The sequence below is a fragment of the Ciconia boyciana genome, chromosome 10, assembly GCF_034638445.1.
Source record: "Ciconia boyciana chromosome 10, ASM3463844v1, whole genome shotgun sequence".
NCBI lineage: Eukaryota > Metazoa > Chordata > Aves > Ciconiiformes > Ciconiidae > Ciconia > Ciconia boyciana.
In genome coordinates, this window is record NC_132943.1 from 24,775,235 (window position 1) to 24,801,602 (window position 26,368).

A 26,368-nucleotide genomic window follows, 5' to 3' on the forward strand; every position below is an offset into this window, starting at 1 on the left:
TTAACTACCACACTGTTATAATACACTTTAAACGTACAATAAAGGTAGCCTTTAAATTTGAGGTGGTTTTAAGAATAACAAATGAACAGATTTCCAAATGTTTGTAAATAGGTGAACTGCAGTAATTATTGTTGTACATTTTTTGAAAATGGTATAGCACTTACAGACTGGCTATATAACTTCATTTTGTACATTTTTCTATAATTGAAAATATAAACAGTAATTAAAAAATAAAAAGAAAATTCAGCATAATAAAAAACGTATATGTTTATCAGTTAAATGTACTGGATACATACAATTTTTAAGGGAAGAAGCAAAAAAGGAAAGATGGCTGATATTTAAATGCAGATTGACTAACCAAAAACTAAACAACAAACAAATAAAAACCTCATAAAACCCCTAGTTCACTATGACTACATCCATATGTTTGGGAGTACTGTCAATATGGAAGTGATTTTTCTATTGTATTTGCATATGTTATATTTTACTGGTAATTTACATGATGGCTTTTAAGGCCCTGGCAGACAGATGTTTTTTGGAAAAAGATTTGATTAAAATCACTGCTGAGACGCAATACACCTTATTTTTGGTCCTCCAATGTTCAAAAGAAGGGATATACTTCACTATAACATTTGCCTTACCACCCAAATGCCTCAACCTATACATATTTTTTTTTTAACATTTTAAGCTTTTTAAACATTGGTTATATTGCCCACCTTGGTTATTGAAAGAATATTAACAAGACATCATTTTGGCAAATTAAATCTTAAACATGGCTTTTCAATAGGATTTAAAAGGTGACTATCCCTAGAGTTCCATGTTAAAATGTAGTTTTCAAAATCTTACAAGAGTAATGCTTAAAATATTGTACATAGTTAACCTAATTAAAATAATTAGCTTCAAAATGACAAGTTGATGAGCTAAGTAAAGCCTACACTATGTAACATTTGCTTGGAAACTTGATTTGTCAGTTATGCATAATAAAAATTCCAGTCATCAAGAAAATTACAAAATTTCTTTTATCATAACATGATTTCTTTTCACCCATCAACTTCTTTTATCTTACAATAGATAAATACCAACATGTTCTCATTTTTTTTACACTAAACCACACAGGATTGATGCATTTGGTTAGACTACCATTTCCATCGTTAAATTCTTTTTTTTTTTTTTTAATATAACTTGGTAAAATTTCATCTCTTCTAGATTCCAAAAGTACCTACAAAACCCATGCAATTTTACCATTTTAATATACTATGGAATATCATACAAAGTAAGGCATTTCAGTGTCATGTATAACCAAGTTACTGTCAATCCAAAAATTTTTGCACATCAATAAAAAGATATCTAAGAACTTAGGAACAATATTCTTCTCACTACTGTATAAAAATAACCACAATTAATAGGTATCTTGTGTAATATTTACTCCATTGTCTCGTTTCCCGAAACTGTGACAAGCTGTAAAGGTATTTCAGTGTTGGTAAGAATATCCTGATTGCTGGTGCCAGATGTATTAACAGTTCCTATTCCTGAAACAGAACCTTGTTGAATATTTGCAAGGATAAGTGTTGTTCCTCCTGCAGTAATCAAAGTATCATCAGGTGTTGCTTCTACTGATGCCAGCACTGTACTGCTAGAGTGAATACCTTTTTTATTCTGATGTGTTTTAATGTGTTTGGCAAGGTGGTCACTTCTCATAAAGCGTTTTGAACATTCTGGACAGACAAATTTCTTCTCACCTGTCACAGAAGATAAGAAAAAAAATGTTTTCAAGAACATTAAAAATATCACATGTACGCACACCAAAAACTGAGATAACTTACTGCCTTTAAGAGTCAGAATTCTAACAATATCTATACTGAAGAAAAAACTGATCCAACATGATAAATTTGTGTGTTAAATTTCTAGACACCCATACAAATCCTTTAAAATAATTATTTATTTTTCTGTGTCTCACCAAGTTTGGGAGATCTTTCAGGCAAGCTAAGGAATACTGCCATCTCATATCCTCAGGCTGCTAAGTTTCACTGCAATTATTACCAATAAATAACTTTTAAGAGGCGAACAAAACCTGCCAAATGATGGACAAGGAAGACCATATGAGCTCCTGCAGAATCACACTTGAGACTGACAGAAAAGATCACAGGGTAACTCAGGTTTGAAGGGACCTCTGGAGGTCTCTAGTCTGATCTCTCTCTAAGCAGGGTCACCTATGAGGTCAGACCTGGTTGCTTGGGAATTTATCCAGTTTGGTCTTGAAAACCTTTACGGATGGAGCCTGCAGAAACTCTCTGAGCATCCTGTTCTAATGCCTGGCTGTACTCACAATGAAAAAGTTTTTATTTATATCTGGTCTGAACCTCTTTTGTTTCCACTTATGTCTGTTGTCTCTCACCCTCCCATGAAAAGTCTGTCTTTGTCTTCTTAATGGTAGCCTTGCAGGTACTAGAAGGTTGCTATTAAGCTCTCCCCTGCCCTTACTCTTCTCTTTGTGCAGCTGAATAAGCCCACAAAGTTCCTACAGCCTCTCCTCAGAAGGCAAATGCTCCAGCTTCCTGATCATCTTGGTCACCCTTTAGTGAACTCAATCCTGACACTGAAAGACTCAATGTCTTTCTTATATATTGGGGACTGAAAACTAGATGCAATATTCTAGGTGCAGTCTAACCAGTGCTGAGAAGGGGATAATCACTTCCCTAGAACTAGCGTCTCTCCTTCTGTTGATACAGCCCCAGCCATCTTTGCTGTTGGCTCTTGCTCATGTTCTTGTTGTCTGTCAAGACTCCCAGCTACTTTTCAGTAGAGCTGCTTCCCAACTAGTCAGTGCTTAGCCTGTGTTGCTGCAAGGGTTAATTCCACCCCAGGTGCAGTACTTTGCGTTTATCCTTGCTGAATTTCATAAAGTTCCTGTCAGTCCATTCCTTCAGCCTGAGTCCCTCTAAATAGCAGCCTTGCCCTCAAATGCATTGACCGGTCACCCTAGTTTGGTGTCATCCACAAACCTAAGTGTGCACTCTGTGGCCTCCTCCAGGTCAGTGATAAGGACGTTAAAACACGTCAAGGGATAGATCCCTGCAGTTCTCTACTTTTTATTGGTATGCAGGTACACTAAGAGCCATTAACCATACCCTCTGAGCTGGATCATTCAGCTGGCCTCTTTTTTTTTTTTAAACCCATCTGGCTGTCCATCCAGACAGACTGTAGCATTCCAGCTTGGGTTCAAGCATCCAATACATCTAACAAAAGCACACCATTAGGTACAAAACATGAAATATTTTTCATAGACATTGCAAAGACAGTTTTCTAAGCAATGTAAATGCTGGTAAGCACATAAAGTATTTATCTATTGTCACTAGGTTTTTCAAATAGTCTAATTTTAAAAGGTAAGCATCCTGTAGAATGTAACTATGGGTTCAGTCTGTAGGAAAATAGGTAATACAGACAATAGATTTGAAACAAACTGCTCCTTGAAAAGGTGGAACATCTAGACTAATTTCTTTTCTTTGTATTAGAAAAAAGGGGAAATGTGAACCTGGAGTCCCTAACGGGTGGTCTAACCATGAAACTAGAAGATGTAGAATGATCCACCATCACATGCTCTTCCTTGATTTTGTGAATGACATCTAATCTCTTGGACATATAGCATTTATTTTTCTTTTTTAAAATAAGAGAAAATTATTGAAGTTTTAAGCTGGAACAACAGTTCTAATCTGGTTCCAACAAATGAAATGCATTGCTGAACCTGAATCAAAGTATTCTGATTAAGCTATATTAAATATTAGCTTTAATGTCAGTTCTGAAACAAAAAAGGTGGCTGTTTTTCCTCCTCAGACATACTAAAGAAACCAAAGTGTATACACAGCTCTCACTATTAGCTGATTTTAGAAAAGTCACACTGCATTAAAATCAATCCAATACAAAGATCTGTTCTCCTCTTAGAAGTTATTTATCCAAGCCCTCTCCATGACACATCTTTAGTTAAATGCACCAGAATCAAAGACTGAAAACCTGTGTGCGTTCTTCGGTGTCGCTGAAGCTCATCGCTGCGAGTGAACCTTTTGCCACAGAACATCCAAGTACAAACAAATGGACGCTCTCCAGAATGCCAGCGGAGATGAGCTCTCAAATGTGAAGTTTTCCCATATACTTTGCCACACCCTGGTATGTGACAAATGTGTTGCTTCTTTTTGCCCAAGTTGGAGCCTCTGTTAAAAAAAGAGAGAAGTTATTCATTTTAATACATTCCTCCTAAATCCTGGTCGTACATATAAGTGGGGTTACATGTACCAATAGATCTGCAAACAAACGTGAGCAGCTTCCCATTCTTGTTTCAAATACAATCAGAGTCCAATACACTCCATAAGAAGCTGGAACTAAATTCTATAACGCTATCCCAATTCTGCAACAAACTATAAATTCAACAGCATGTGAAATTTAAATGATGGAAGTGTAATCTTTAGCAAGCATACATGTATACATGTATATGAAGCTGGAAATACAGTCATTACAGCAGTTTGTACTACTTTGATGCTGAAGTGCCGATATTTTAAATTTCTCCCAGTTTCACTTTTTACCATACCAAAGACAGTTTTGGCAAAGAAAGACACAAATGACTGCAATTGCCAAAACGGAAACTGGAGATTTTGGCAAATGGGAAGAGAACAGATGGGACTTTTGGCACCTTGGGGAAACCTGAGAAGCAGTTTGGGGTTGGAGGACAAGCATACTAACCTGAATATTTCCACTAAAAGGAGTGGCAGTGAAACAGCTGATCTTGCAGACATTTAAATTAATTCCTTGGTATTTCAGAAAAAAAAAACCTCCATCAAAATGAACACATAATTCACAGATAGTATAATCCAGACTACTGAGCTTGACACCTATTTTAAGATGCTGCCTCACTGAAATGGTAGGTGATTGATTCAGGGGAAGCACCTAACACAAAAGCCTAACTTCTAACTTTTACTTTTTTTTTTTTTTTTTTTTAAATAAAATCACCAGAGAGAGATAAGAGCCTCTGAAGGCCTAGAGAAAGAGATCAGTCTGGCCAGCACAGGGCATCATGATTTATTTTAGTCCATTTAAATGTTTTCTGCTGCTGAAAGGGGCACTCCAGGGAATAGATCTGGCTGACAATGCAGATGTATGAATGGTAAATGCTGGTACAAGGGAGGAGATTGGAAAATGCAGCCAAGCATCAGGCCACCTTATTCATCAGCAATGTTAACTTAGAACAGCTTAAGTGGATTCTGAAATCACAGTCTTGGGCACTCCATCCTCCATGACTGACTATACAATTTTCAGTTGCCTCCCCAGGGCAATTTTCTTCCTTAAATTGGGTGCTCAACTTCAGCTTAACCATCCAGTGGCTGAAGGATTTGCCAAGCAACTATTAGACCTAGATTCTCATCCCTGCATTCAGAACAATTCTGGTTTGCATCTAATGAGGGTTCAGGGTAAAATGCATATACACTTTAAGGAGCTAGCACTTGCAGCAAGCATTTCGGAACAGGCACAGAAATTAATTCACTCTAAAAACTCACAGCATCTAAAGGGAATTCCAACCTAAGCACATACGCACCTAGAACATTCCAGACAGTCCAGAAAAGTAAGGAGACAAAATCCAATTAAGTCCGAAAACGTTTCTAAGAAGTCTCAATACAGAGCAATATTCATAGTGCTTCATTAGTTTTTTCTTCTGAGACAAAATTACTATAACTTTTACATACTAATTATTTGTCATGACAATGTAGGTTTTGATGTCAGAACAAATTTGATGGCAGTAGAAGTAGAGAGTCCAGAAGGCTTTTGATCTTGCTGTGGTAGCAGTAGACTCATATGAGCCTATGGATATGGTGACAGAAGAGATTCTGCTTATATATCTAATTTTTTTTGTTTTATTGCCACTCCTCAGTCCCTACCCTCACAGAAAGTTCACCTGCCTGTTTTATCCAGCTTGTTTATAAATTTCATGCAAAAATTTCTCTGACATCTGACCTGACATCTTAAGCTCTTCCATCATTATTAGTCTTGGCAAGCATACTTTTGACTTAATTTTCCTTTTTCAAATGTCCCAAAAGAAGATAACTTCTTTGGACCATGACAAACATTGCCTTTTTTACATCTCCTACCTCAGCTGAAACATCTATTTTTGGTAACCTTTGCTACGTCTAAACCGTCAGGTTCACATTCTTCCATGGCCTTCCCTCAGCCAAGATTAAAAAGCAAAATTAACTATAATGTCAGGCATTTAACTTTGTACTATGCCACCTACACAAAAGCTCAATATTCACAAGTTTTGAACATTCAGCCAATCTCAAAAGCATTTAGCAAAATGTCTTTAGATTGCCCCCTTTCTTTTCTAGTTTCTCAGCCTCTGCAGGCGGCTAGGCCATCACACAAAACTCACTGTACCTGTAACAGTTCCAGTGGCATTCATCTATCAGCCCAAAACACCCAGCTCCCCGGACTCCAAGGAAGAAATTTTGTGTATTCCTCCTTTTGCCTTACTGCAACCAGTTCCACAGTTCTCAGGCTCTACGTTCACCTTCATCTAATGATTCAGTTCTAGACAGCTCTTCTTCAGGTCCTCTTGTTCGGTGGCTCAAGGCATCCAGCAATTGCAGTGCAAGATAAAGGAACACCCGTGGCTCTTCTCCGTTATACAGTCTTAGTAACTGAAAGAATTCTCCACAGGATCTCACTATCCTGTGTCTTTAACTGCCTGTCCAACTCCATGTAACCCTAAGAAGTGCTCAGCCTGTGCTTATTATAACAAAATGTATTTCTGCATTTAGGAGTATATTTCTGTATATAGAGTATTTTTTTGTATTTGGTATTTCATCCTCACACCTTCTCCAAGTATACTATAGTCTTCCCCTCCACAATAATCAGTACAAATATTTTGTAACTTGCATGATACAGTACATAAATGTGACACAAATGATGTGAAGTAACACCAAAATTCCCTTAGAATAATTTTAAGATTCCTAAGTCAATCATTTGAAGTTGCTTAATTGCACCTTTAGTCTAGACTGAAAGAAACCAAGGTTCAACTCATGGTCAGCTTACTGTGCGTAGGTGGTGTAGCATACGTAATTCTAAGCACCTCACCTAAATGGTGACAGAACTCCTTAGTGGACTCCAAACTTCAAAGTGAGGGGAAAGTTAGGGATTCACAGAATGAAATCCACAAGACTACTGTGAATGAGTAACTAAGTGTATTTATTCTACACAGCTTCATATAGGCATCTGCATGTTTGCTTCATGTGTGCTCTAAACTGACTGGATGTGAGCCAAATTCTATCTGGACGCTTTGCAGCTGTGACAGTCTGGCACTATGCCCTAACACATCATGGTAAGAGGCCTTTCTTGCTGCACTGGCCAATAACCATCATCACGGAGCAAAAGGATATGACTCAGCCCAACTCCTCCACTAGAGTCTTCAAATCAATTAATATTTAAGTATTTTCATAGTACATTTTAGCTTTATAAAGACTGGAAACCATGTTTCTCAGTAACCATGCAGAATGCAATGGTTTCAGCAGGAGACACTTTAATCCACTGAGAAACTGGACTTTCAGTCCAGCAGTACTTCCAGGAGGGACATCAAGTATTTCAACGGTAAAACATACAGTTATTAGTTATTTTTGGAATGTGCATTTTAGAGTTACGTACCTGAAGTGGTACTCAGAAGCACTGTTCCTCTATAGATCCAGACAGTAGTAGTTACATCTCAATGTAATTCCAGATGTAATTGAGAGGAGGGTGAAAACTCCACATGTAACAGAGTGAACTTTCCAACTAACTTCAGACACCCTAACTAGAAGCCTAATACAGTCTGTTTGGGATCAGAGTAATCATTTGAGGTACATATATCTCTCTCTTTCTCCACTTGCTTATTCCTCCATTTACTATGTAAATGTCCTATTGTCTGAAACTCTGCGAGTCATCAGCAGAGTTCAAAGACAAATTAAAAACTCAGAATTACAGCACTAGAGATAAACAAGTAACTGCAGCAGCTATGGAACATGATCAACATGTATCAGAGGGAGAAGGAAAATATTCTTCCAAGTGAGCTTACTCCTTTTTGCTAGACTCTGAAGGAATTCTACATTCTGATGGGAAACTTGCTCCAGCAACTGTTGGCACTTTCACCCTTTTTCTCTTTCCCCACCATTGTCTCCTCCATTATCCTGTTTCCATTCCAGTCCTAATTCTTCTCACATCCTGACTCCCTGTCCTACTTTTCCTACTTACTTTTGTACATTTGACGTGTTCAGTCCGTCCTTTATAGTGGATTTCAGATTCTCACCTATCTAAATTCTGTCCTAGCTCTTATCTCAACTCCTTCCCAAATTCCCATATGTGAGTTACAGTCAGACTACACCCTTTTCCAGACTTCAAAACCATCTCTCAAAAAGATTCTTTCTTGGGCTTTGACTTTAAAATTTGGCATTATAGCAACTCCACTTAGGAGGAAGAGGATTTTAAAGTAAAGATGTCTCTAAATTAAAGCCACTGCAGTTTGGAATAGAGAATGAGGAAGATGCAACATGTGAAATCTCTATGTTTCCTAAGAGTATGGACAGTGCAAATCACATTTTCAGAGTTTTCTCCCAGACTGAAGCAAATCTCAACGCAGGGTGTACTTTGGGGAGGTCTTCATGGCAGAGCCAAGGTTCACCAAAAACTTAGAAATATCTGTACCAGGCTTCAGTGAGCTACACACAGGAATTTAACAAGAGGAAGCTGATGGACAAAGATGCTATGTAACCTTAACTGCAGATATTATCACTAGCTTCATTTGTGATGTAAATGTATGAAAGTGTTTTTGTCTTAAACACTTAATATTTACTCAGCATGACTGCCTAAGATATTACCTTCTTTGCAAGCACGGAGAGGTATCTAGATTATACAGCAAAGAGCCACAAGAGACTTGACAACAGACATATTCAGTCAGTACTCTTAGAACTCTGACATGTGACACTCTTAGAACATATGACACTGACAGGTTCTTTAAAGAGAACTCAGTAATTTACACTATAGTTCTCACATAAGTAAGACTTCCATTTTAGAGAAGAAACTATTATCAAAATGGACAAATTTTAGTGTACTGGAAAGAAGCCCCTGCACAATTATATCATGCACAAACACACCTAAATATTTTCACTTGTAAAAGGCAGCCTATTATCCCCACTTCCTCTCTTATATCCATAATTAAGATGTTTAAAAGGAAGTGTTTTGGAATAGAATAAAATCTTTATAATAACAAAAAGCAGAAGAATACTTTCATGAGATGTAGAATAATAAAACATGGCTTCCTATGCAGCCCTGAAGTTTTATACAAATTGGAACTTAGTACCTCTTTTTGTTAGCCAAATCTCCACTAACTTTGACTGAAAACAACCAGTCAATTCAAAATTTGGTATTTAGAGTTATTATACAAACCTTGTTTTTCTTAGGAAACCAGTGAATAAGAAAACCAGGATAACTGTATTTTTATAACACTCTAAAGCAATCAAACTGTGGAAAAAAAATGCTCAATCAGTGAGGAAATGCGGGAACACAGGATTTAATCAAGTCCTTGACATATGATAGGAAGCCAATCACGGATGTGCATATTCCAAAATATTTCATTTTCATATTATTTAGGGCAATGTTTTATCCCCCTCACTTATACTAGGTGGCATCTAACTCCAGATTTTTCCAATAAATCTCAATGGAGTAACTCAGAGAGGATGGAATAATCTGCCCATCCATCTGCAAACCCAGAAATAAAGGTGGCAGTCCTTATTGCATAAGCTCTTTTATATAAGCCTCTAGTTTTCTCTCACTGCAGACAACTGCTGTTAACTAAGGCTCCTTTTTTCCTCACTCATTATTTGTTTTCATCATTACATGCATTATATAACACTGAACGTTACATACCTTCCACCACCTTCTTTGCAGTTGGGACACGTGCAAGCTACTCGTCGCAGTCTTTTTCCCTCTTGATGTGGTTGGTCCCCTTCCTCATCTACCACCTGTACTCTCAGATGTGTTAGATCATTGGTATTCAGTGTAGAATCACCACTGAGCTGCCACTCTTCTGGATCAGGCTCCTCTTCTTTAATCCTAATATCTGAGGAAAAGAACAAACACAGATCCATAAGTAGCCCATTAAATAGAGAGAAGGAAACCATAATGATCAAATCTTTTTACTGTTGAGAGCACTATGTCAGTCAAAAGTCAACATCCTTTAGTGCATACCGACATTGCTTCTGTGCCCTTGTAACCTGTAACGTATTTAAAAAGTTTACCGTACTATACATTTCAAAGTTGAAGACAAGCTATAACGAAGTATTAAAGTTTAAGTTTGAACTATTCTTGGTAGGCAATGCTGTCACCAGGAGGATTTTGCTTGCTTGAAACTTGGGAAAAACTGAGGAACAAGAGGCTGGACGGAGGTTGAAAAAAAGTGTAAACGCATGTTTCAAATGATCCTGAGTGGCCATTTATGTTTCCACAGGATTTCTCAATTAGCATGACATGTAGTAGAAACAGCCTTCCTCAATGTTCTTCAGAAGTTTTCAGTATGCACAGCGATATATAAAGTAATATGAGAAATCAACTAAATAAAAGGTTCTGACCTAAGAAAGAGCATGATATCTAAGGAAAACAAAAAAAATTAATGCCTTTGTTCCCTTCTCACCTAAAATTTATGCCTTTTCCACTATACATAGAGAAGAAAACATTTACGGAAGAATGTTACTCAGCATTAGAAAGAGGTAAGCAACACACAAACCACTTAAACATTTTTATGAGCTAGTAGTCAAAATAGGTGCATGGATGCAAAAAAGCCTCCTAAGTTATCTTCATAGGATGGACATTTGCAAGTGTGTGTACCCTCTCCTACAGAGCATTCATGCAATCTAATCCAAGAACTAATTACAGCATCAAGGTACACTGTGAAACAACAACTATTTTAACAAATTTACATTTTAATAGGAACATTTTTCCCCTCAGACACTATTCTGGATTCACAATGACCTGAAAGTCTGTAAGTCTGGATTTCAAAAAAAGACAGTTTCTATGTGTCATTTTAGAAAGCTGAACCCCAGCCCCTTCTTTGGTTCAGCAGAGTAGTTTACTTTGTATTTTTTTCAGTTAAAATGATTAGCCACTACCACAAACTAGTAAGCAAACCATCAATTTTTTATTTTTATTTTTTTCTTTTGTTGAAGCTTCAAACTAAAAGCTGTGTGTCTTTCTGGATGTATTTAAGAGACTGCTTTCTCTGCAGAACAAACTCAGTTATCATGTAGGTTTTTATCCTTAACTCAAACCCCACTTAAACACTGAAACCTTAACTGAACACTGTGGTCACTCTAAATTCTTTCTGGGAGTCAGTGCATCAGCCATCATCTGTATAATGAAGACAAAACTGTACAGATTGCATGATAAAACATAAGAAAAACTGTGCTGGATCAGATCATAAACAGCATCCTGTCCCAGTAAAGATCAGGAAAGAAATTAATGATAAAACATGTAAAGAGTAATAGCTACCTGGTCTACCTTCCGAATCATCTCCAGCATTCATCTGTTTAGAGACAAAGGATGTAGCTACACACAAAAATTTGCTTGGTGCTAATAAAGTCTCAGTCCAGTCTTTCCCAACACCACAGTTTGCCTTCCTTTCAGTTGCACATGTATGACCATTTGCAGGACTGTGCTGTAAACTACATCACTGATGTAACTAAAGTTAAAATAATTCTCTAGGAAACCACTGCATTGGGAAGAAAATTCCAGGTCAGAAACAGGGAAGTCTAGAATATTTATCTGGTTTGGCTGCAAAAGTCAATGCTAGAAGTTAAGTTTGCATGAATATGACAGGCTCTCAGCTGTGGGAATCCAGGAGCTAGCACACTCACTGTTGCTGACTCTCTATGCATGTGGGAACATCCAGCAGAACTACTGTGGTAAGCTTCTGCACTGTCCAAAGTCACCTGCACACTGAGCTTCACTGTTACCATAAGAAGTTCACAATTTCAGACAGCAACATAACAAGTATCTTTCATGTGAAGACCTAGAAAACCTCTGTGGTGACTTCTAGTCTTCTGCATTAGCCACAAAACTATCTTTCCTACCAAATTAAGTCATTTTCTGAGAGACTCACCTACAAAATCATTTTATTATACATCATTATTTGTATATACATGTTATATATGAAATTCATTTTACATAAGCAAAGACTAAAACACTATACGACATACAAAGACTTTATAGAATTGACCTTTCAAATTGGATACTATGAAGTATACCAATACATTCACTTACAGCAACTTTAGAAAAAGGCAAAAGCCTGATTTACTCTTATGCAACTGGGCACATAATAGGAATTTAAATACAGCAAAGCGGCAAGGCTGCCTGCACAGGCCAATCCAAGCCTCCCAGCAGTTCCTTAGGACTGGATATGTTACGCACCATACTCAAAATTCTTTTACGAATCAAATGTTCCACAAAACGTACATTGTATAACTTCTGGTTTTATTTAAAATAAGAATTAAAGTAATGTTAATAAAATAAAACCCTGTATTATGAAGATAATGTCATTATTATCTTACTAACATCAGACACTGGCATATAGTGAGTTTGTAAAGTCAGTAGCTGAATCCAGTTAGCACTGCATACACATACTTCAAAAGAGATATCCACATGTCCTAGCAAAGATGAATGGATCAAATTAGGGTATGGATCTGCACTCTCAAGACCCAACTCCACTACTGAAGTCAAACATTCCATATAGCATATGATTTCTCCTGTTACACTGACATCCCAAAGTCACACTCTAATAACAGAGATAAACCTAACAATAGAAACATGTCCAGAATGTCTATTACTGCATGCCAGTAGCCATGCGATGTTTGTTCCACTTCACAAACTTTCATCATGAGTTCCTTTTGCTTCTTTCATCATTATCTCTCTATTCCCAGTCCCTCCCAATCATCACCATTACTGCAGCAGCACAAAGGCTCATAATAGTTTTACAATGGTGGAGGCATAAATGAGAAAATTATTTGGACAAAAAAAGAGGGACAGACAAAACACTCCTAAGAATTAAGGATACTGGAGAAAATAACAATTTGCATAGAAACACAATAGTTTAGAGTATTATTTAAAAAAATGCAAAACTGAAATGAAGTCAAAGTAGTACTGTGTTTGTAATTTTGTGCTGTGTTTCCTGGTTACCTTCTTGGTAAGGCAGAAAGTGTAGCTATTGCTTTAGGTATTCCTCAGAAGAACCATCTTCTACTCCAGGCACCCAGAAAAGTACAATGTAAACTGGAAATTTACAGACAGGACTTTTTAATACTTAATTATGTAGATTATACTTTACATAAAACAAAATTAAAAGAAATATCAAAAGATGAAGTGTTTCTCTAGCCTCTCCAGGATGTAGTATAGCAGAGTGGATTGTATCAAATCCTGTAGTGAATCCGATTGCCTTAACAAGGTCCTTAGAACTAATGAGTCTGTTGCCCTCCAAATAGGTTTTACATTATTGCAAGAGATGAGGGAAAATTCCATCACTATGTGGAGTAGTGATGTAGAAAATGAAGGAGTAGAAGGGGCAAACCATGAAGAAGAGCAAACAATAAGAGTCTTCTCCAATGCAATGGAACTGAAGATTATGCAAATTCATATAGATAGCAATGACTCTGCATTTCTCCCTTGGTGTTCCTCTGGATGTGCTCCATTCTAATTCAGTGTCTCATGACAGAATACTAGGTTTTACACATACTCTGCAAAAAATCAGGCCTAAAAAAATTTACATAATCCCTGAAGTCATGACAAGCTGATGCAAACACTGGTAAATTTGAGGCAACTTTTGTTTTCTACCAATTAAACACAGGCTAAATGAAGGTTACATTTTCTTTACTACTCTTATATTTCCATACTTTCGAATTTCTATATGCCCTTACTTCTTAATTAAGTTCAAGACCTAGTACTAGGTAAGCATGAAGGGGAAATTCAGACAAAGATACTGTTTCAAACTGCCCACAGATTCTGAAAACCATATATTCTGTTCAAGTTCTTGGTATCTAGTGAGCTAGATTTGTTTTAGGTTTTGCTTCCTCTGAAGGATTGAAATTGGGATCTTGGTGTACAATTTTGTTCCAAAGGTAGTATTTCATACTCACAGAAAGCCCAGAGCTGGCTACAATATGGAGCAAGTTTAAGTGTATTTGGCAAATAAAAACAATGACTAAGAAATTTTTTTAAAGCACTTCAGAGAAGTATAACTAAACTGACAGGATGAAACTACGCAGATGTAAATGCAGCTTAAACTATTCTTGAGTATATTTCAGCTATAATCTAGTGTGGAGAGAATTACTGCTGCCCACTGATACAGCCAGGTCATTTACCTACTTCCCCATGTATCAGCTGAATGCATCAGTTAAGCTTCACGTTCTATCTTGGTCTGTTTCAACTAGGACTTGTTCTAGCTGTTTTCTTCATCTATGAGAAAAGTTATTAGTTTACCCAACAGCCATAAAAGCAGGGACAAACTGAGAAGGGAGGAGGACGCAGTGCAAAAATGTTTCATTTGAGGACTATGCCACCACTTTAATTTTTTGACCTATCTGCCTCTGCAGAATGTCACATAAAGGCACTCTCAGCATTACCTGTAACTGTCTCCAAACTGCGGACTTCTAGTTTAGCTACTTTTCCTAGATGCTGAAAGCCACCCTGCCTTTTTACTCAGCTAAGCTTTACAAGTTCCTGATCTGAAAAGCAGAAATATGGTCTTTCAACTGAAAACAATTTGCAGCAGCACTGCACATACCTTCACACCAATTGCCTCACAGCATCACAAATTGACTGCAGTTTCAATGTCTTGTAATCACTCACGCCTATTCATTTATTTTTCCAAATAGATGCTTCCCTTCCCACCCCTCCCAAGAAAACAGATGTGAATTCCCATCTCCTTTCCATCTTCTCTTGTTAATTTTGTTTTCGGTTTTCTCTACAGTGCAACCCACATTCCCTCAGTATCTCGACTCATCTTGCCTTAATCTCTGGATGTGAGGAAGCTTTAATAAAGATGTTCAAATTTCTTAGACACTGTCCTTGTTCATTCCCATCTAAAATAAACATCGTAAACTAAACTATCTAAATTAAACTCTCCCTACAAGGTGGCCAGCTGTGCAAGTCTTTCAGACAGGAAACTCAAGAGTTAATGATTTCTACTCTGATTTGCCCCCCAAAACTTAAGTATGAATTTAGGCATTTTTATTATGTAATAAATCACAAGGCAACAGAAGATACACTACAGAATGTCATCTTGAAATACCTGTGAACCTCAACTCAGAAGAAAGGCTGTCATCTAGTTTTAATAGCTCTAAATCAGATTTTAGGTTTCTGAGGAAAACAACTGTTGTGTACAAGTCTAAAGGCAGGACCTCACATTACTGAATATTTAAGCAGTACTAGCAAAATCACAGAATCGTATAGATTGGAAAAGACCTTTAAGATCATCAAGTCCAACCATAAACCTAACACTACCAAGTTCACTGCTAAACCATGTCCCTAAGCACCACATCTACATCTCTTTTAAATACCTCCAGGGAGAGGGACTCAACCACTTCCCTGGGCAGCCTGTTCCAATGCTTGATAACCCTGTCAGTGAAGGAAAATTTCCTAATATCCAGTCTAAACCTCCCCTGGTGCAACTTGAGGCCATTTCCTCTCATCCTATCACTTGTTACCTGGGAGAAGAGACTGACCCCCACCTCTCTACAACCTCCTTTCAGGTAGTTGTAGAGAGAGATAAGGTCTCCCCTGAGCCTCTGCTTCTCCAGACTAAACAACCCCAGTTCCCTCAGCCACTCCTCATCAGACTTCTGCTCCAGACCCTTCCCCAGCTTCGTTGCCCTTCTCTGGACACACTCCAGCACCTCAATGTCTTTCTTGTAGTGAGGGGCCCAAAACTGAACACAGTATTCAAGGTGCAGTCTCACCAGCACCGAGTACAGGGGCACGATCCCTTCCCTAGTCCTGCTGGCCACACTATTCCTGATACAAGCCAGGATGCCATTGGCCTTCTTGGCCACCTGGGCACACTGCTGGCTCATATTCAGCCGGCTGTCAACCAATACCGCCAGGTCCTTCTCTGCTGGGCAGCTTTCCAGCCACTCTTCCCCAAGCCTGTCGCGTTGCATGGGGTGGTTGTGACCCAAGTGCAGGACCTGGCACTGAGCCTTGTTGAACCTCATACAATTGGCCTCGGCCCATCGATCCAGCCTGTCCAGGTCCCTCTGTAGAGCCTTCCTACCCTCAAGCAGATCAACACTCCCACACAACTTGGTGTCGTCTGCAAACTTACTGAGAGTGCACTTGATCCCCTCATCCAGATCATTGATAAAGATATTAAACAGAACTGGCCCCAGTACTGAGCCCTGGGGAACACCACTTGTGACCAGCTGCCAACTGGATTTAACTCCATTCCCCACAACTCTTTGGGCCCGGCCATCCAGCCAGTTCTTTACCCAGTGAAGAGGACACCTGTCCAAGCCACGAACAGCCAGTTTCTCCAGGAGAATGCTGTGGGAAACAGTGTCAAAGGCTTTACTGAAGTCTAGATAGACAACAGCCACAGCCTTTCCCTCATCCACTAGGTGGGTCACCTTGTCATAGAAGGAGATCAGGTTGGTCAAGCAGGACCTGCCTTTCCTAAACCCATGCTGGCTGGGCTTGACCCCTTGGTTATCCTCTACATGCCGTGTGATGGCACTCAGGATGATCTGCTCCATCAGCTTCCCCGGTACCGAGGTCAGGCTGACAGGCCTGTAGTTCCCTGGATCATCCTTCCAGCCCTTCTTGTAGATGGGTGTCACATCTGCTAATCTCCAGTCAACTAGGACCTCCCCAGTTAGCCAGGACTGCTGGTAAATGATGGAACGGGGCTTGGTGAGCACTTCTGCCAGTTCCTTCAGTACTCTTGGGTGGATCTCATCAGGCCCCATAGACTTGTGAGTGTCTAAATGGTGTAGCAGGTCACTAACCATTTCCCCCTGGATTATGGGGGCTCCATTCTGGTCCCCGTCCCTATCTTCCAACTCAGGGGGCTGGGTAACCAGAGAACAATTGGTCTTACATTACATTAATCGTTTTTAATGATTAAAAATAGACCTATAGATTTTTTTCTTGCAAAAAATGCCACATACTTTCATACTTTATTTCCAAGTGATCCTATGCATTATTCTAGGCCAATTATTTAAAAATTTGAATCACAAAAGTACTTAAGCCAGTGCTACCACCACACATTATGCATCAAAGAACAGTTACTTACCCTACAGTAACTGCAGTTCTTTGAAATGTGTTGTCTACAGATTGTCAAGATTTTGGATGCTTATGAACAGTAATGCCTGCTGCAGCATGCCCTTATTTTTTCCTTTTTTCCCATAGTTGAAAACATAAGAGGGGATAACTAGAAAGGGGGAAGAAGAGTTGATCATGATCGATATAGAAGAAGCCAGGAACTACAGAAATAGGTAAGGAAAGCAGGAGGACACAGAGAATTCCGTGACCAATGGGGTTAAGTATTCCTACATAAAAGAGTATTAGACTGCTGCTACGGTCAAACAACAGAATTGTCAGCAGTAATTCAGGAAGGCAAAACTGTTCAATAAGAATTTCTGTTGTGTATTTAGGAAAAAGCCAAATAATGGTCCTATCACTAGATGAAAATGAAAAGCTTCCCACTGATAGTAAGTCAGGAAGATGTAAAAACAGCTACTGAAATAAACAATAAATCAACAGATTAGGATAATTTTCATTCAATAATTTTAAGAGAAGGTTGAAGAGCTCTCTGCAGTTTTAATGCTGCAAGCCCTTGCCTATGTGAATGCTCCAGCGGGTTAGAAAAAAGCTAGCACTGTGATAATACTGAAAAAGGGTAAACAAAGACTCGAAGTAGGGAAAGAATTAATGCCGCTCAAAATGGGATTATGGGAACAATTAGATTCAAAAGTAATTTTTTTTTTAAATCACTGATGACACCATTGTTGATATAATATACTTGAGAGTTCTGCACAGCAAGTGACTTATTAGAATACAGTAAAACATTTTGATTAAGAAAAATGAGGTACATAACATAACATGGAATACATGGATTAAAAACTGGCATGAAGCTTAAATGCAGACTGAAAACTATCATTTCTGTATGATAAATAATGAGGACGTGTCACTGACAACGTGTATTTTTCCCCCTTTTGTCCTTAAAAACTACTACCTTTTGAAAAAATGTGCCTTCCACAAGCAGTGAAAGACAACTCATCTACAACTTAGCCTTAACTTCAAGATGGCAATCACAACTAAGATCCTTGTGAGCATTCCTGGCATTATGAAAAGACTGTTGTTGTCCTTGGTAGAAACTTCAGATACTTTTTATGTACCAGATGCACTGACAAGTTAGCTTGAGAGATCAGAACCAAAGTATGTGATCCTGCCAGGAGGTTCAAAAGGCAAGAAAACTGCACAGAACCTGAAACAATGGACCTAAAGGGCTGAGACTGCAAAAAGACAGAAGACAAGTTTCCAGCCTTCTTTTTAAGTTGAAGCAACACTGGAAATAAAATCCCTTGCCTCTTTCACTTCATGGATACTTGCCATACATCCCCACAGGTATAAGAGTTTTCCTTTTGCTTCAGGAGTATCTTGTAAAAAGGGTATTAAAAAAATGAAAAAGGAATGAGTACCTGAAACTGGGTAATATATTATTTTGTGAACTTCCTGAGGATGTCTGAGCCTAAGATAACTCAGGCTAACCTCCTTAACCTTGAGAATCTAAGTTGCATCACCAGACAGCACGTATGACAGAATATTCTCTTAAGAGTAACATACATACAACTAAGTTTCACCTCACCACCATGGGCTGTAAGAAAATGAATTAAGACTCTGAGCTGTTTTGGAATACAGAGCAGAAAAGCACATGAAGTACAGACACAGAAGGATGCGACAATTCAATCTTTTCAATAATTTAAAGAAAAAAATGCAATTCTATTCCACAGCAGTAGATGCTGCATTAAAAGAAATAATCAGACTGAAGTTATGCAAACTTTCTTACACTTGAAGTGAGATAATTTACTCTATGCTGTTATAAGCAAGATTGTGAAACACATACAAGCACGATCGTCTAATTCTTCCACAATTTATTAATTTCCTTTGAAAATGATGAGAAAATAAAGAACGTAATTTAAACATGCTGAAAGCAAACTATTTACACAAGACTGGTACATAAATAGCTCTAATTCCTGCACTAACTTAAATTTATCAGAGTTTCCAATTTAGTTTTTCCTATCAAAAATAAAACAGTGGGGAAACCGTTTTTAACTATTTTGGTTTTACAACATGCAAACTAAATGCCTCAAATGTAAATAGGATAGCCCAAAACAGATGTTGTCAGATGAAAATATTTACTTAACATCATTGCTTCAGTTTACTTCATGCATTTCGTAAGACTTTTTTTAATAACCAGATTCAATTTCATAATAACACCATGCCCTTCTCTCAAAAGCTTGGTATAAAGAATGCCTTAGAAGGATAAACTGCATAACTGAAAGTAAAATTAATAAGGTTAAAAACTGGAACTTAAAAAGAAAGAGAAAAAACTAAGTTGTGTGATACTGAAAACCAGCCAAAACTTTTTATAAAGTTCTAGATGGCAGAAGGAAGCTATGCTTTCAGTAGCATTCTGCACTACTTCACCAGAAGCATTAAAGCATTGAAACAACCATCCCTGCAAGTAAAACTGTAAATACTCCATTTTTAATTTTGTTTGTTTGGGGGTTTAGACTGTTTTACCCAACAGATGTTAGACCAAAGCCTCACAAGATACCAGCAGATGAAAGATAAGTGGTCACTTGGGCAACTATTTACCTTGAAAATTGTCAGCCAATTTTTTGGCCAAATTTAGAATAGCTAAATTACTTCAGCGTGATAAAGACTTCAAGTTCTGGCAGGAATGGAACGAAGTCCCCACCACAAATAGCCAACCACTCCTACTCTCTATCAACTGGTATAAGTTGATCAACAAGCATGACTGTAAGCTTCAATGGCAGCAGGCAGATGAGTCTGTTAAGTAGCCGTGTATACTCCTGCAGAGGAAGAGCTGGGAAGATGTAGAAATGAAGACCTCAGTTTTGCAGTGGCACTTTGAGTCAACTCTTGAAAGGAATCCCTTTGACTTTATTCCAACTATAGACCAACCTGGAAAACTGTTTGTAGTTTTTTTATTTTTAAAAAATGAATCTTCCAGCCAAGTGTATCTCGGTTGATAAGCCGCAAAGTCCCTTCTCAAGCGAATGCTACTTTCTTTCAGGTCACTTGCTAGTTTCTTCAGATGCTACTGGACTAGTCAAAAGTATTAAAAAAAAAATGCATCCAGCATCTCACAAGAAGTTAAGCAACCTAGATAAGACCTGGCAAAATTGCTTTTTTTCATGAAATAACCAATCCAAAACTGTGATTTAGTACATTAATAAATTAGCTGAGACACTATTACAATTAGATTTTGATTAACACTGTTAAGTCTCCTTTGTCTGGACAATGGCTTTAGGGAAAAAAAAAAAATCCAGTAACTTAAAAATTCTTTCAAATTGACAAAATTTACAGGGTCAGAAACATGAAAACCAAGTTGGTACATTTCAGTACCCTGTATTTTTCCAAACAGAATGCTACTTTATATGAAATGTTTGAAGAAGAAATATATAAATATGCTAATAAAAATAAATACCTTTCTTGAGCAGGTAAGTTGCTAAAGAGTAATGTGAACTGTGCGCATAATGGCTCTTTTTGGTACACACAATGCAGTATTTTATTACAGACTGCCAACAGAAGGAGTAAACTACTAGAGAGCCTTCTCAAGCTTAACTTCCTCTGAAGACCAGAAGACTGAAGCTAGAACACAGGTGAGAGAGATATCTCTTTGCCAGTGTTTAACACGTAGATACTATTTGATATAGCTTTTTGTTTTAAAAAGCAATGCTGAAGAAAGTTTCAGCTATGACTAACCAATACCCTTCCCTTCTCCACCACAAGACAACACTAAGCACAATGAGGAGGAATATGAGCTCTAATAAACATTCTAAGATAAAACAAGCTCAGCCAAGACTTTTCAAAACCAATTCATTGCAATGGAAGTCTGTGTGTGTGCACCTGGTAAAGTGGACATTTTGGTAGAAGCATAATTACTGGACATTTTTCAAAGAAAACTGTACATTTACTGGACAAAGCCATTAGCTTTGTATTAGGCTTGTGGTGACTTTCCATTATGTAAACCAAATGTAGGACCTAGGTAAAGACATTTTTTCCTCTCACACACTCATGAGAACAGCAAAGATGTCCTCTGCTGTTTACCTGGGAAGCGAGGCTTGGAAGAACACCTCTCACACAATGGGCTGTAGCTACCAAAATCTAAAACCTAACCCGCAGTTTTCACAGCTACACCACTAACAGAGCAATCTATGTTATTTGGACTTCAGATAATTACCATCCACCTCTGACCCAAGACTAGGAATATGTTCTTTTTATTTTTGCCTCAGGTAGAAAAGTTTTGCTAAATGAAAACAGAAAATACAGCCCAACTGTATTTGTTATGGAAGGAAGTGCATTAGTCGGGCTGGGGGGAGAAAATAGAGGGAAACCCTTCTTATCTTTCTTCAAAGCTTGTTGGTAGTTTGCAGAAAAGAGCAATCAAGTAGCCTCTCACCCTTCAGCTTTAACTTATCTCATTCCACATACCTTCCTCTTTCAGTTTAAAACTAAACTGTTTTTCCTCATTTGCAGGTCAGAAGAGCAATATATTTTTGACTGCAAAAAAATTTTTATAATTTCATTATCTGCTTCTAATTGCATATTTATTTTTCAACCTGAAGAAAGCGTGCCATGCCATATTGTAAGGGGTTATAAACAAGAAGGGGAGGAACATCACTGAAAGATTATCTCAGGCAACTTCAATATAGACAAAATACTGGATGCATATGGAAAAGACATTGAAGGTCAATCAAGATAATTCAGTCTGATTCCGTTAGTTAGAAGCAGTTTCACATTGATCGTTACTTTGGAAAAGTGAGTTTCTTGTAACATAAAGGAGGCACCAATTAAATTCTCCCCAAATTTAGGGGATGGCAGTTTTAATGCCTTCCAGTCCACTTACTATTCCTAGACAAGTAGGAAAAGTGTCACTATAAATCTCCACCCTATCTTTACTATGACCAGGTGTTTATAGCTATTCACTTCAGGCAATAGTTTCTGCTATTCGTCTACTGCTTCTGCCTATTTAATCACATTTCATATATCCCATTTACTCTCTTCCCTTCCCATGTGGAATTCCTCACAGGAAATTACAGTGAAGGAATGCTTGATGGAACTCCCTTGCATTTGATTATGAACGACCATTAAAACACTCTCAAAGACCCTCAATAGACAAACTAATACACTGCACACAGCAGGCTAAACTTCTTTTTCATGTGTCTTTTCTTTTGGTTCCTCTCTCCTTTTCCTTTCTATCTTTCTCCTCAAGTTTCTGCTATGTTCCTCCACAAGCAATAACATTAGCTACATGATCCTATATCAAATATAAACCTCAGAAATAAAGAAGCTCTCATCCTCCTTGTATTTCATACTAGCCAAAGGGTGCTTCTTCCCAGAGTTAGACATCTGAGTTTAGCTGTATTATCATGCACAACACATGCTTTTTGTTACCGATGTCTATACCCCATGTCCTCATAGGTAACAAGGTGTGATAGAGACAAACCAAGACTTCTGTGGTCACTGGAAATAGAAAATTTACGAATCAAGATTACCCAGCAGAGCAAATGCTGTGAGCAGCACACTCATCTGTTTGCTGCTGTTGCCTACAAGCCAACGAAGAGCAGGCTTATCTAGGTCTGGGTAACTTTGCCTTGATAAGTCCATAATACAGAAGTCACTTCCAAACCAAAATGAACTAAAAAAAAATCCCAGCTTATTATTTTAAATTCAAATTTTAGATTCCAAAGGGAAAGCAGGCTTCCTGACATAGAATATACCAACATGAAAGGGTGGTCAAGCATTGGAACAGGCTGCCCAGAGAGGTGGTGGAGTCACCATCCCTGCAGGAGTTCAAAAAACATGTAGACGTGGCACTTCAGGACATGGTTTAGTAGGCATGGAGGTGTTGGGTTGATGGTTGGACTAGATGATCTTGGAGGTCTTTTCCAACCTTAATGATTCTATGAACATCAATAACTATATAAGTATTATAAGCAATAGACGTGTGAAACAAACCCAATTCAGCAGCTCCTCTAGGCCTTTTCACTTAACATTGCAGTCTTCTCACATGCTTAAATAGGCATACAATACAAAACATTTATGTTTTACTTAAATATTTATGCTTCAGTATCGTAATGAACCACAGCCTTGGATCACATGATTATAGTAAAACAGCGATTCCCAAGCTACTTTGTGCAACAGTTCCCTCCCGAATTACCTCTACTACTCACTCTGCCCCTCGTAACTAGCCTGGCCACAACCCCACAATGATGAGATTAAATGGCTCCTGGCACAGCAAAATGTCTTGAACCTAAATCATCTCTGATTCTTTCTTTTAGGTAGCTACATCCTGAAATTTGGAATGCACTGTATCAAATTTAACAAAAATAAACAGGCATGTTTATTTTTTCTCACATTAAGAAACATCTATTTTAAGAAAATAGCCTTTCTTCTCTGCTTACAGAGATAAAACACACTGAAGTTTATCATTAACATTTGTACATTCTGAAACATAATGCAAATAAGTAGTACTGAAAATTCACATACGTTCTTAAGCACAGCCTCCATTTTGATATTTACATGCTTGTTTCACTTCTGCTTACATGAGTTTTGTACATCATAGTTACACTGACATTAAATCAGTAGGAAATGAATTTAACAAAACAGCGGATTAATAACAGCAACTCAGGGGGTTTGAAAATTTTCAGGGGAAAAAAAATTGTATCAACAGAAATATTTGGATTTTCCATGAAAACTTCTTCTATTCAGGACTGGGAAGAACGGGGTATGCTAATGACCCTGCTGCCTTAGAAGAGTGGTAGTTGACAGTCAGATTTCCCCCTTCTCAATTTATTATGCAGATCTTCTGTGTGGTAAGACTTATAAGCACCAATAAACATTATATTACAAGTGCTGTTAACTAATATGACCAGTTGGGAGTTACAGGAGCTTATACTAAAAGAAGTGATTGGGACTATGTTCTACCATTACAGCAGTTTCTAATGGAACAGTAGTTTCAAATAAAATCTATCATCACGATGTTTAACCCACTGTATTTTGTAGGCTTCCACAGCAAGACAAAGTTACGATTATTATAATTTAAACCAACCACATGCAATAATAAAAAACAATTTTCCGCAAAAAAAAGTAAAATAAATACCTGCAGGACTGCCAGCATTTTCTCCTTGATGCAGCTGAATACCAGCAGAATCTATAGAGTTTACTGTAACTGTCTGTAGATTTGGCAATTGAGCAGTGCTTAGACTAACTGGAGTTGACGTCAATGCCCCACCTGCTGCAACTTGACCGAGAGTGAGAGTCTGCACAGGGGTTAGAGTTATTTGTTGACCAGGTGCATTCTGAATTTGCAAGTTCTGCAAGTTCTGAACTCCTTGCACTTGAAATGTCTGCCAGGTTATCTGCCCAGAAGGGGTCACTGTTTGTGCCTGAATTAAAAAAGTTCCAGGATTCAGCTGCAGTTGAAGATTTTGAAGAGCCTGTTGAGATATACTTTGACTTGCTTGCACACCGTGGATTGTCTGTTGCGCAATACCTTGTACAATCTGGGCTTGACTGGTTGGCTGCTGAGACTCTTGAAGCTGTATGTGTTGTACAATTGGCTGTGCTGTGGAGACCTGAATATTCTGAGCCTGTGTGTCATCAGAGACTGATGTCTGGATGTAATTTCCCTGAAGATCAGAACTATGAACTTGACCACTAGTTGTAGTCAAGTTGTTTGCATTTTGTTCCAATATACTTGAACTGTCTATGGTAACGGGCAATTGTGATGAAGATGATGTTGGCACAAATAAGTCATTATCAGTGGCAGCTTCTGTAATTTCAGGAGAAACTTGCTCACCAGTCCTTTCAGAAGTATCTGAACTATCCATGGCCTGTCCAGTATTTATCAAGTGCCCATCTGCATTAATGCCTGCTGTCATGGTTTGAGAACCACTGCCAAGTCCCAGAGAATCTAGATCAACACTATTGATGGGTACAAAAGTAATATTTCCTGGCAGTCCAAGAGGAACGTTAGCAACTACTTGTGCTTGGCCAGGGAAAGACGAACCACCAATTGCAACTCCCTGAACCTGGACTTGACCAGACTGTGATAAGATATTCTGAATATTAGCTGAAGGTGTTCCAGAGGCAATGATGGTTTGATTAGAGCCAGGAATGATCTGAATTTGACCAGTTTCTTGATTTATACTGCTATTATCAGAAGAGGCTGCAAAGCCAAGTTGAACCTGCTGACCATCCGCTGTCTGGATCTGGGGTATTACTTGGTATTGTACGTTAGACACTGTACCATTCGACGAATCTGATCCTGGTGCAACAGAAAAGATTTGTTGATTTTGCAAACTCTGAATAGGAAGGACATACTGCCCACTTGAAGTTACTGTGGCAGCACCTGGAATCTGTACTATATTACCAGCTTCATCCTTTATAGTGGCAGGAGCTGCAGACAAGACCTCCCATCTATTTGGGGTTCCTGTTAATTGCACAGAAGCCAAATCCCCTGTCTGAATAAAAAGAAAAAAGAAAAGACAAAATTAAAACAAGAGATGTACAGACCATATGCTAGAACAGTCATGCAATTCAACACTAGAGATTGATACACTACTGGAAAACATGCAGTGCAGCCCATATGAACAACAGCAACTGGATCAGAACTATGAAATACAGATTTTGTAAATGAGCTAATGCCTAAGTCAGGGTAACCAACCTGTGGGTAATGAGCTGCATGTTGCTCACAAGCAGGTCAAATGCAGCTCCTGTGCCATGGCTATGTCAGGTGACCAGCAGCAGGGTTATTCTGGTGTGGGGGCTGCTGGGTAATCCAAATCCCTGGCTGTGGGAAGAAGGGAGCTGGCAGGGGCTGCAGGAGCTGTCATCACCAGGTTACCCTGGGACTCAGCTACGCTCTTTACCTAGCCCAGCACCTATCACACAGAAGTGGAGGAATTGCCGTGAAGCCAGTGTCGCCTATATCTCCTGGAGCTTCACTGCCTCTTGACTCTGTGTTATATATGGTATAGATATGCATGTTGTGACTCTCAGCAGTACGGAG

General features: G+C 38.3%; 1 protein-coding gene across 1 annotated transcript; it reads right to left on the reverse strand.

The window, feature by feature from the left end:
• Window positions 1-25,891, reverse strand: SP3 (Sp3 transcription factor). Its single transcript, XM_072875235.1, is given in 5 exon segments — window positions 1-1,739; window positions 4,009-4,205; window positions 9,931-10,123; window positions 24,458-25,834; window positions 25,837-25,891. Coding segments are annotated over 5 exon segments (2,139 nt in total). The 3' UTR covers window positions 1-1,422.
• Window positions 25,892-26,368: the final 477 nt, after the last annotated feature.